This window comes from Podarcis liolepis (genome assembly GCF_965112155.1).
Source record: "Podarcis liolepis genome assembly, chromosome: 3".
NCBI classification, from domain to species: domain Eukaryota; kingdom Metazoa; phylum Chordata; class Lepidosauria; order Squamata; family Lacertidae; genus Podarcis; species Podarcis liolepis.
Window position 1 is genome coordinate 97,109,656 of NC_139557.1, and position 13,520 is coordinate 97,123,175.

At 37.4% G+C, this 13,520-nt stretch overlaps 1 protein-coding gene across 5 annotated transcripts in view; it reads right to left on the reverse strand.

Moving 5' to 3' along the window:
* KCNK2 (potassium two pore domain channel subfamily K member 2) overlaps window positions 1-13,520 on the reverse strand; it is a 124,019-nt gene that overhangs the window by 23,184 nt on the left and 87,315 nt on the right. For all 5 annotated transcript variants that reach the window (XM_083494651.1, XM_083494652.1, XM_083494655.1 and 2 more), the window contains exon 6: window positions 1,093-1,232. In XM_083494651.1, coding sequence (XP_083350777.1) covers window positions 1,093-1,232 — 140 coding nt within the window. The remainder of the gene's footprint in view (window positions 1-1,092; window positions 1,233-13,520) is intronic.

The window sequence follows — 13,520 nt, forward strand, 5'->3', positions numbered from 1 at the left end:
TTCTTTATAAAATAACATTTTTGTTGCTGCATACACAAATAGCTAAAAAAGAGCTAAAAATGGAAGCATGACAGTGAATTGTGAATGATTTTTTGTAAAATAATGTGCACCAACAGGGTTGAAGAAGATCGTTCATTTCCAGCTAATTATCATGTTGATTGTTTGGGAAGGATTTTAGATTGGTATTTTTAACTAAATAAAAATTTCAGAAATCATTTGGTAAAATGTTTTGTTGGAAGCTGACAGAAAGTGCTTTCGGAAAATAAAAATAGAAACGTAGTAAAAAGGATTTGTAGTGCCCCCTATCCACTGTTTTATGGGAATTTTTTAAAAAACTACTTCTGCATTTCAAAATGCCCATTAACCTTTCAGCTATTTTAGCCACAATTTAACAAAATTGGAAATGACACTGGCAAATTTGTTGATTGGATTAATAATAGCCAGATCAAGTTCTTCAGTCATCCAAGGGGAAAGCTGAGTGATACAAGGCCCGTATTATTCGAACATTGTCAAATAAAAGATTTTCTAAACAATTGGCTAAGAACTCAAGAAAGTGGATTGAGACAGATGTATTCTTTGGAAAAATTAATATTTTTATCAGCCACGTTGTCTCAAATATACCAAATGATAATATATAAGGAAGAGGATAAAAGCGGATTACATTCAAAAATGGGCGGGGGGGGGGATATAGGAGAAAAGATTTTGGAAGCTATGTGGAAAATTTAGATAAATATGCACAAATCTGAAACAATGTACACCAGCAGGGATGAATGGTAAAAGAAAAATAAATCGCACCAATATCTAATTATGAATCTATTAAACAAAGACTAAAATAGCTCTAGAAATGTTAAGATGTTAAAATGTGTTTTATTATGTTGCAGCTTAGAACAACTTGTTATCAGGTTTGTAGAAATGGAACTGTAGACAACAATATCAAGCAGTTACTAGAGCAGTTTTTACATTCTTGTAGTAGTGTTTTGTAGCACTGTTTGATATTAACTAAATAAAAATTCTTAAACTAGGCTTACAAACTTAATCTTTGTAAAAATGGAGAATATTTGAGTCATAATCAGACTGCTTCAAGTTCCTTACCTCTTCCTTGGTCTTTTTGGATATAACTCGTAGCCAATCACCGATCATGCTCAAGACAGCAGCAAAATATGCAAGGCCTACAAGGATCCAGAACCACACCATTGGTTTGTAGACATCAGAATATTCGATATCTGACCCCCCTGAAAAGACAAAGTTCATTTTTTATATAAAAAATGCATATAAATATAGCTTTCCGATTTATACTGATCATACTTTATTTACTTTTCATTCCAATTCATGAAAAATATTGGCCATTCCTTTTCTCTGAACTTATCATGAACTTTGCAGCACAATAACTTTGGCAGAAAGAAATTCAACCATGAAGCATACAGATGAAAGCCACAATGAGGCCAAAATTCAGCCAACTTTCTTACCAAAAGCAGGTAACTTGTAAGTTTCATTTATTTTTGTGACAATGGCATGCACAATCTTAAATCTTTCCCACTGAACTCAGTTGCCTGGTTTGAATATAATACTAAATGATGGCTTAACATTGCATGTGTAAGCTTTAAAGCTCCCTTTTCTCCCTCCAGCTTTGGCATGGCTGAGAGAAGACCAGAAACCTATTAAACTCACCAAGAGTTCCTAATTTCATCTGGATTCAGGGGAATTCTGCCAAGTTTAAACTCCAGTTAGTGAACACACTGGAATCATGAACCACAGGTGGACCCTAATTTGTTCGTACAACCACAATTTTAACTAGCTAGTGTTCCTGAGGTTTTACACAATGATGAGGTCGTTAGTTTTAAAGTGCAAATGCAGGTTTCCATTCTCCTCCTGGCCACAAGATGGTCTTGTGAGGGCTCATTCATATAATTCAAAACTATTATTTAGCAAAAAGCTCAATTAAACTTTAAAATAGCTGGATTGCATCCACAATTCCCTCCCCCTCCTTTTGTTAAGCAGGCCACAGAATCATAGGTAAACTGTGCAACTGGGGTTGCAATCCTATGCTTTAATGCAACTAAATTCTGAGTAGATGTGATACAACTGTACTGTAAAATATTTGATTTCAGACTATTTTTGTATTAAATATGTGAAAAACAGTTTCCATATTCCACATGCAGAATCATGTGTCCATTAACATTCACTTATTACCACTGAAACCAATGGATTTTAGCAGTACTCAATTAAAAGCTGGAATCACAAAGGAATCAAACATTCAGCTTGCTCCAAAAACCAGTTTGGCTACATCTGAATACTTGATATAACTACTCAATGCTGGCCCATTCCATACACATCACAGCAGTCTTTAGAAATCTATGGAAAGCAGTTTTACCAAAAATGAAAAGAAAAAGAAAGAAGAACAAAAGAAAAAAGCTCCAGTTCTATATTGCAGACAATGGTTGTTAAAGTACTACTATTTGGCTTAAAAGAACTGAGAACCACTGGCAAATAATAAAAGGCAAATACCTGAAATTTCTGTGGGCTAACATATCAATCCACTATGCAGCATGGTTCAAAAGTATAGTATACTAGTATACATTTGTTGTATACAGATTAAAAGTGAAACAAAAATGACAATGGAAGTTTGTTTTAAGGTTTGTATATTATAAGCAGGAGGCTACCTGAAGAAGTGCCTAATCCCTTATATCCCTGCCCAGTCTTGAGATCTTCAGGGCAGTCTGATCTTATAGTTTTCATTTCTTTTTATTCTTTGTATTGTACTTTTGTAAACAGCCTACAAACTATTATAGTTAAGTGGCATATAAAATGTTTGAATGAATGAATGAATGAATGAATGAAATAGTCGCTACTCTGGAATACATAACCCATTTTAATAATTCTATTTTACATTTGCAATATTCAGGATCACCATTCAGTGAGGGTTTTATATTGACTGAAGCATTTATGGCCAGGGATAAGAAGAAATGATGTCATAGTCTAGCACTGGGTCTGAATTCATCACTACCCAACCCTAGGAGGCAACGCTATGCTTACCAGGTGGGAATTCCAAAGAAGAAGCAGGAAGTTGACTAAGGATACAGGGTTTTATTCAAAAGGGCAGCAAAGGAGGCCAGGTATTGGTAGCGAGTTCAGAAAGCTCAGGATGAAATGTATGTGAGCGCCAGGAATCCATTCTGAGGGCAAGGGCTCACTGAAGAGTTACAGAAGGCAAAACCAGGACTTCAGCAAGGGCTGGCACAGTTTCATAAATTAAACTGGGGTAGGGAGAAGGAAGCCTCTTCTAGGCTTCCTAAGGATCCAGTGCATATAAAAGGGTAGGTGCCATTTTAATATTTTGGATATCAGAAATGCCTACGGCCAACCTTGACACCAGGACTGGCAAAGCTTTGAATACAATTCTTTTAAAAAATGCTAAGAAGGTTCACCTCAAGTTTTGCACTTTTGACTGATGTGAATTTTTGCACACCTCCATATTTTCTAAGTTAAGCATTGTCACCTAGTGGTAAACCAAGCTGCCTGCAATGACAGGCACTTAATGTTCCAGGCATTTTGAGGTTACGTGAGGATAAACCTGTCATGAGTATTTAACACTGCTTTCAATTACAGGGTAAGCAATTTCATTGACTCCAGTACATTAGTGAAATTGTTTAAGTCTTCCTCTTAACATTCTTAGGCTACTGCTGTAGTCTGCAGCCAGCTGGCAGCTCTATCATCAACACCAACCGAATGTAGGCATTGCAGAAGAACTTTAAAGCAGAGGCAAATGATCTGCAGCTAGCCTTCAAGAAGTGAACAAAATATATTGTTGTACAATACTTCACACGTTTTCCTTAAAATGCTACATTTGCTAAGGAAACAATCTTAGTAAAGACCTAGCAAGCTGAACCTATACTTAGGGGTGGCTGCAACACTTAAAATTTTAGAAGGACCCAGGGATCTTTACTACTTTATACTAAGCAAAACCTCAGGTCTAAAGAGCCTCAGAAATTAAATTAAGAATCTGTGTCACCCTGCTGTTATTCTAGGCAAGGCCAGATTATCAATGGTGAAGTTGGAGCAATTGCACGAGGGTCCTGCCTGTAAGGGGGTTCACGCTATCATCTTTCATTGGGGGTGGGGGAACAAGTCTGTTGGAATTCCAGGAAAAATATTAGGAAGCAAAGCATTCGTTCGAAGTATTCATTCAACTTGTTTTTATTATTGCTTGTTAGCCGCCCTGAGCCCGGCCTTGGCTGGGGAGGGCGGGGTATTAATAAATAATAATAATAATAATAATAATAATAATAATAATAATAATAATACTGTAGCTGATGAACTAGTTCCTGCCTTTCAGCATTTTTTAGCCAACCAAGAGAGGTGAGTTGTGAATGAGGAGTGATTTGTTTCAGCACCAGGAGTTAGGAATCCCTGGGCCCCAAAGAGCTGCTATTTTCCTTCCTTTTATTTCATTTCATTTCCTAGTCAACTGAATCTTTGTAGTTTGCCCAGATAGTGCAAAGCAGCAGCAGCAGTCAGTCTGGCCAGAAGGAAATGGCCTTTGCATTACATTATCCATTATTTTCTTTGTTATTTCCCCCCTTTTACAACCCCACTCTTGTTTCTTTAATTCTTCTCGTTCTTACTCCCTTCTTATCCATTTCTAGTGAGCACCGTTGCAACACCTGCTCATCATGTGAGTTCTACAACACCTCGATCCATGACACCTCTTAATCATTATGTCACTTTTCACAGCTCTTCCCTTGCAATAATCTTGCAAAGCAGATCAGGCTGAGATAACGACTTGTCAAAGTCTACAATGAGGGTTTCATGGCAGAACAGGAATGTGAACCTCTGCCTTCTACATCTAAACACGAAACTGTACCACACTTTGCCTGCTTGAGATTATGCTTCAGAGAGAATTAGCTCTAATTCTATAGTCTTTAATATGTTTCTGTTTTCATCTGCTCATAACGTAGTCTCATCTAGCTTTGCTACTATATTTAGCATGACCTCTGACATCATGTTGGAAGATGACAATGTACATGGAAAAGCTTTCTAACTTTTCACCTTCACAGAGCAATGTATTTTTCTGGAATTGTTAATGGAATTGTTTCATTTCAAACCAGCTGAAGAGAATTTACACTCAAGTCACAACCACACCATACATTTAAAACACATGGCTTCCCTCAAAGAATTCTGTAATTTACTGCTTCACACAGCTACAGTTCCCAGCACCTTTAAACTACAGTTCCCAAAATTCTTTCGGAAGTCACATGCTTTAAATGTATGGAGTGGATGCGACCTTATTGTACCCTAATTATTCAAGCAAGGCTATGAATTGTTTCTCAAGGTGCTTTTCTCAGCTCATTTATTGCAACCATAAAGATTTCAATGCATCAAAAATGACCCTCTTTCTCATTCATGTGGACTATTAATTTAGACATCTACTACAATTATGGACAGCAGTAAATAATCTGTTCAGTGACAAAAGTCACAGTTGAAATGTAAGGAATAATAGATCACTGAATTAGATTAATTGTTTTCAAAACAGGTAAAAGAAAAATGAATATTTATCATAAGCATCTAGATTCATTGGGAAATTCTGTCCTGTAAATGTTTGTTCAGATATTGCAGCATAAAGCAGTTCACCAAATGCAAATTCCTCTGGTTGTTGCATTACCCTTTTCTCTCAGATTCTGAGATTTTTTTCAGGCAAAGTATGAAGTACCAGTATCTACAAAGCAATCCCATAAAAGCAAAAGGATCCCATAACTTGAACTGGTTAGTCTATTCATTTAAATAGGGAGAACATATTCAAATACATAATCTATTGTTTGCATGAAGAAATCCCTCTACTGAAATGAATGGAGTGTTCTACATGCACAAGAGAGCCATATAAAAATGGGAGCATGCATCGATTTTTGGATTGGCACATCTGTGTATAGACATTCACACACATTAGGCATAGATATATTGTATACAGATCTGATCTTAAGATGATTGCATAAATGGTTGTGTTATACCATGCATACTCTGGGACTTGTCTAAATTATTTTTCTTTCAGTAAATCTCCTTGCTAGTCAACCCACTTTTACACTCTCCAAGATTAAAGAGTAGCTTGCCATTTGGCAGTAGCACATGCTAAAAGAAAGAAGAGTCTTAACATCACCTGCAATTATATACAGCATCTTGCTGGATGAAAGAAGTAGAGATACTTTACACAAGTGGAAATATTTTCATTATTGTACAAAAAGCGAATATCTTTCAGCAACAGACTGTAGAGAAGAAGTGAAAGCATTCCTTAAAAAAAATAAAAGTGGGAACAAATATATTCCTGCAGCTGAATAATCTGCTATCAGCACCATCCATCTTCCATCTCTTTACCGTCTATTGTTATTTCAAAAAAAGATTCTACTAGCATTTCTGATAAAGGTAAAAACCTCTCCAGGTCTATTTCATTTATTGATCTATTTGCAAATGCTTCTGACACTTATCTCTGTAAGGATTCGCTAAGCTTCCTACTCAGTCCTTTCAGAAACATAATTTTCCAAAGCACATTTTCAAATAGTGGATTTAATGTTTTAATGTTCAAGGATACCTGGATGGTGACTAGCAGGTTGATTAAAAGTGGTGAGGTGTAATGAAGCAGCGGAACCACGACAGCCGTGACACTCATGCTGGGGCAGAAGGAGGGCAGGCAGGTAAATTGCTGCACCAGAAGGAGCTGGCAGAGTGATTTCAGCAGGCAAAAGTATGTTTGGTGGGTACAATGGGGAGCTGCATGCTAGTGGAGTGACACTAGTATCACTCTGTGGATGATGGCTAGGAATAGCAGAGGGAAACTTCTATTCAATCCAACTGTTGCCCTGCCACTACAAAGTCCACTGCGAAAGGGTTTGGGGATTTAATATGTTTTGGCCATCAAAAGGCAACATGGAGAGTTGAAGTGAAATAACATTAACATCTATAAGAGGAGAGGAGATAATATACATGCTAACAAAAAATAAATAAAACTTTGGCTGGGCATTTTTGACCAGAGTAGCTAGAAGCCAGACAGCTGTCATCAAATGCCAGTTCTTGAATGAGATGCATCACCATCAGAAATCTTTTCACATATTAAAGTAGCCCTGACCTATACAATTACATTTGCTTTGTTCTGCCAAGTTATTTGTTCAGGATACATACTCCATTATTTTGTTTGCAGAATGAAGGAAAGTATAAAAACCACACAGGCACACACCTGAACAAGGGAAGGTTATCCTTGCTGGTTGTTCAAGAAATCTCAAGTGGCGTATGGTATTCTTCTGGAGCTCCTCTCACATGGGGCTTTGGGAAGCTATATTAGATGTTTCCACTCCTTCACCAAAGAGGAAATTTCAGAAGGTGGTACTTATGGGATACCTGTTGACTCAATGACTGCTGGCCTATCTGGGTTATCTTAGGTTCCTAGTCAGTTTTCCCATACTACTTAACATCTATGTGAAATGACTGTGAGGGTTTGTCAGGAGATCTGAATTGTGATGCCACCAATTTGGAGATGATGCCCAACTCTTATCTCTTATTTTCATCACATTCCAGAAATGCTGTTGAAGTTCTGGAGCCAGGAATGATGGAGGCTAAAAAATAAGGCTTGATGCAAAGAAGACAGGTGAGATTCTGGTCAGCAGAATAGCTACTCCAGGAATCAGGACTCAGCCCTGTGGTGTTTTCTGGAAAGCACAGATTCATAGTTTGGGAATGCCTATGTATATAGTATTGACCCTGAATGCTCATCTATGACCAGATGTGCTGATACCTCACTTAGACTAGTGAACCAACTATCTCTAATCCTCAAGTAGGCAGGTAAAATCTAATTCAAGTATGCCCATTGTGATACTTGGCTTAATAACATCACATCTGAAGTACTTCAAAGTGTTTCACATGGTGCTGCCTTTGAAGAATGCTTGTGATCAGAAGCATATTACATCATTTCTGAGCTGCATTTCTCCCAGTTTATTTCCAGGCTCACTTCAAAACACTAGTAATGCACCTTTGAAGCTCTATATGGCTTGGACCCATAGTACCAAGGACCACCTCATCGAATGATCATATACCCACGTTCATCTGCAGAGGCCCCCCCAAATCATGTATAGCTGAGACCAGGGAGGGGACTCTTTTGGTGACAGTGTCCAGACTCTGGAGTTCCTGTACAGAAAAGTCCACCATGCTGCTAATCCTGATGGGATTTCACTACAGTGCATGGTTGACCTTCCTTTTGGGGAAGAAATGTCAATTTTTAGTGCCTTTCTTAAAAGCTGCTTGATTGGTTTTATTTCTGTTCTTATGGATTGCTCTTCCAGTCTTCCACTGCATTGTTTCTTCTTTTGAATTATGTTTTTAGTCTTTTATTGCATTTGTTAATGTTTTATAGTACAAAATTGTTCCAGTTTTTATTTTATACGAATTACCCCCTTGTACTGTCAAGCTTGAACATTTAGGGAAGACAGGATATAAATGTTTCAAAGAGGCAAAGTAAACTAATAGCAGAGAACTTCAAATCTCAATCATATTATTATGTTAACTTGTATAAAATTATCTTTCTGTATACCTGATATGGAGAATTTTTTTAAAGAGCCATTAAAATTGAACCATATGGAGCTTTAGATTAGTTTTCCTCATATACGAGACCACATGCAGCATGGAAAACTGCTTTTGAAATTGGTTTAATAAAAAATAATAAAAGTGATGACATTAGAAGTAGCTGTTAAAGAAAAAGCTTAACAGTTCAACTATTGCATTGAAATTGCTCAACTGCCAACAAAAAGATACAAATTGTACCTATGATTGGCCTCTGCACCTGAGAAGTGGAAAGCAGACAATGTAACACAAGTTTTTAATGAGGGGATTCAGGATGAAACAGGAAAATTATAGGCCAGCGAGCTTAAATCAGTTCTGGGAAAGTTTGTGGAAAGCATTTCTAAAGATAATATAAAGAATATAGAAGAATGTATTGCTGATGAAGAATCAATATGACTACTGAAACGGTAGTCTGATTAGTCTTTCAGAGTTATCTGAGAGTATTAGAAAGCATACAGACAGAAGTGACCCAGTGAACTTTGTGTGGCTGGGCTTTGAAAAAGGGTTTTGACAAAGGCTCTCGCCAAAAAAGGCTTCTGAACAAATTAAGCAGTCATGGAATAAGATTATGGGTCCTCTTCTTGATCAGCAACTTGTTAAAGATCAGGAAGTAGAGAATAGGAATGAATATGGAGACTGAAATTGACAGACTATGCGGAATTGGATAAATTAACTGGGAAAATCAGATACACCAAAGACCAAAAGTTAATCGAAGACTGGGGAAAGTTCGTAGATTATTTGAAAAACATATGTGGCGTGAACACAACGCTAGTGGGATTTCAAGAGGCACTGTAAAAACAGAGAAGTATTGTTAATATGAAATAGGGGGAGCAGGGAAGTATAACGGCAATACGAAAGAAGGGAATGTGTAACTAAAGTTATAAATACGGATGATTGTCAGAGACGCTGAAGGAAGTTCAAAACAGAGATAATTTGTTGTATTTTGGATAAAAATGTATAACTGTATGGAAAATCAATAAAATTTATTTAAAAAAAGAGAATAGGAATGAATAAATAAGTTCTCACAATAAAAGAATGTAAGAAGCTAAGTTCTCAAAGGATCTGTATTGGGAGTGAGACTCGTGCAATTCCCCTTGTTCATAACTTTTTCTGGAGTTAGAAACGAGTCACAAGATGGCTAAGTTTGCAAATGATACCAAATTATTCAGGTGGTAACAACAAAAAGGGATTTTGAAGAGCTCCAACCAAATATTTCAAGACCTGTGGAATGGGCATTATGGTCAAATCCAGTTAAGTGTAAGGCCGTGTGCAGGGGAGAAAACAACCCTCACATCATAGGGCCATGGTGGGTAACCTTTTGAAATTGCATGTTAGGGATTATTATTAAGGAAAATAAACCTGCCAGTGTCATACTTGGAATACTGTATATAGTTCTGGTTGCTGCATCTCTAAAAGGATATTGTACAGCTGAGAAAATGGAAGAAAATGGCAACCAAAATCACCAAGGGCTGGATCCGCTCTCCTGTAAGGAAAGGTTCTAAAGTTTGCAGCTACTTATTTCATTTAGAAAAAAGCAACTGGGGATGTAGAGCATGATAGACATGCATAGACAGAGGGTCTTCTCGGTACTGGCGCCCTCCCTGTGGAACGCCCTCCCATCAGATGTGAAGGCAATAAGCAGCTATCTTCTTTTTAAAAGACATCTGAAAGCAGCCCTGTTTAGGGAAGTTTTTAATATTTAATGCTGTATTATTTTTAACACTTGATTGGAAGCCGCCCAGAGTGGCTGGGGAAACTCAGCCAGATGGGCGGGGTATATATAATAAATTATTGTTATATTATTATTATAAAATTACCAGAACATAGACTCATCAAATGAAGTGGAGTAGTGGAAAACTCAGGACAAATAAAAGGATGTACTCCTTCCCACAGCCCATACTTAAATTATGGAATCTATTTTCATATATGTGGTGACAAGAGGGAGGCAGGGAGGGGGGTTTATTGGTTTGGGCTGTTGTTTTTTCTGCTCTTCTTTTTATTATGTATTTTGTGTTTTTATCTTGTATTTTTACATTATGAGCTGCCCTGAAATCTACAGATGAAGGATGGGATACAAATTTAATAAATAAATATGGACTGGACAAGCAGAGGAATGATAAAGCTGTCAAAGACTACTAGTCATGATGGCTTTATGCTCCTTCCAGGATCATAGGTAACATGCTTCTTATATAAGTTGCCAGAGAACAACAGCAAGAGGGCTATTGTCCTCATATCCTGTTTGTAGACTTCTGGTTCATCACTATGAGATAGAAGCTGGTGGACTAGATTGGCATTTGGAATGAATCAGCAGGGTTCTTCTTATGATCCTGGTTTGAAGTGAGTGCCCCTAGACCATAGCTTTCTGGTTTGAATGTCACCAAAAACACATTAAGCAAAGCAAGAATTAAGTCAAGCATATGAAGTGTGTGTGTGTGTGTGTGTGTGTGTGTGTAGTTTCGTCTTTCCCTGCAGTACCTGTATATGGCTTAAATCTTTTCCATAAGTTTGCAAGAGATGCAGACACAAATCTGCTCCCTCCAAGTAAAACCTTGGTCTGGATTGTCTACTGTGACCTATGGAAGATTAGTGAGTGGATCAATTACTTAGTGAGTAGACAAGATTACTTTGGGTCCCTTTTCCATGAAAAGCCTGGGCAACGGTCTGATCAATTCAAGTTGTGTTTGTTTATTTATGATTTGCATTTATAGCCCACACTTTACCAAATGTACCTAGGACAAGTTGTAAAAATATAAAAATTAAAATAAGTACAATGTATAATTAAAATCATAAAACCACAAACTCTCTCACTCACAGACACACACACAGATATAATGTATACTCTTAAAGCATACAATATGAAGTGGTGATTGCACTCTGCTTCAGTTTGTTCTGCAATGCTTCCCCAACGCTACCACATTATTGCTGTCCAGAAGGCCTACAATGCAGCAAATGTGGGACAAAAATTAACCAAAGCATTTGCGGTGTAACTGTTAAGGGATTTCAGCAGAAAGTTACAGGATATGCACAGATTGGAAATGAAACAGTGTGACCACCCCAAAGCCATTGCATGTGCATTGAAAACTGGGTCACATGTGACTGCCCCCATGAGCACATACTATGATGCATAATATAGCATCATGAGCACATACTATGATGCATGTGCACACACACAAAAATGCCAGGAGGGGTCCTTTGTAGTTGTTACTTTAAGTCCTCCATTTTTTACTCCACATTTTACTTTTTGGTAGAGAGTCAAACCAACAGTGCAGATAGCAGTATAAAGGTAAAGGTAAAGGTAAAGGGACCTCCGACCATTAGGTCCAGTCGTGGCTGACTCTGGGGTTGCAGTGCTCATCTCGCTTTATTGGCCAAGGGGGCATACAGCTTCCGGGTCATGTGGCCAGCATGACTAAGCCACTTCTGGTGAACCAGAGCAGCGCACGGAAACGCCGTTTACCTTCCTGCCGCAGCAGTACCTATTTATCTACTTGCACTTTGATGTGCTTTCAAACTGCTAGGTTGGCGGGAGCAGGGACCGAGCAATGGGAGTTCACCCCATCGAGGGGATTTGAACCCCCGACCTTCTGATCAGCAAGTCCTAGGCTCTGTGGTTTAACCCACAGATAGCAGTATAGTTAGCAGCAAAATCCATATGAAGCTGCCACTGAATCACGGCTATTGGTTCATTTAGTTCAGCATTGTTTTTACTGACCGGATTTCAGGCAAGGAATCTCTCTCTGCCCTCTCTGGAGATCCCTGGGATTGAAGCTGGGAGCTTTTACATGCAAAGCAGATAGTCTACCACTGAGCTACAGAGAGAATCCCAATGTACGGAGGTGTATATCAGGATATATTTTTTAAAAATGGTCTTGATATGACACTAGAACTGTATGAAAAAATGTTGCATCAAGTGGTCCATGAAGTGGAAAATGAGCAAAAAAATTATACTAACAGAAATTACTAACATACTCTATGTTCTAGTCAATGTTCTACAGTTAAGTGAGCCTTTGCACATAATGTTCCTACTGTAAACATAACCAGGGTAAGCATTTCGTTGCATAAAAGCAAGATAAAAATACCAGTTCTATGGCTTTGAATAATATACCAGTTTTGATAGAACACCAGCCAGGAGAATAGATGCCTTTGGGAATTATTTATGCTTCCTTCTATGTTGGTTTTATCAACATAACCATACCATAGTCCATTCTTGTCTATGAGGATCACAGTTTTTTGTGCATGGAAATAGAATCCCAACGTCATTTTTGTATAATATATGCATATGGAAGCAGATAAAGGAATCAAGTTTTTCATGCATGTTTCATACAAGAAGAAAATGACAGCAATAGGACATTTTCACATTTTAAAACATACACATTTCAGTAGTCGAGTATGAGCCTATATAGATGAAAACATTATGACATATTCTCATATGTCAGAGTCTATATTTCAAAAGCCTTTCAGGTCCTTTTGATAATGTTTTACAGAGATAATTGAGGCAGTTGGTTGGTTGTATTTTGCTGCTGATAGCCTGGTATCCAATATTTTAATGTTTTTCTTATTTTGTTTATTTATCTATTTATTTATTACATTTGTATACTGCCTTTCATTCGTAGAGCTCAGCTCAGGACAGTTCGCAGCATAAAAATACAAGATAACACCACAAAATACATTTCTTAGTTGTTGTGGCTGTATATTCCATGTTACAATCTGTAAATCACTCTGATTTTTCTTTTATATAAAGAGTGGTATATAAATAAAATAATAATTTAGTAAATAAATAAGACACTAAACTGCTTGGAGGTTGTTGGGTTTGTTTGTTTGTTGTTGTTGTTTACTAACAAGCAGCATATAAATCTTAAGGAATAAAATAAATAAATAGTGTACACATCTCTGTATATTTTTAAAAAACTGAAACAGCAGACTTT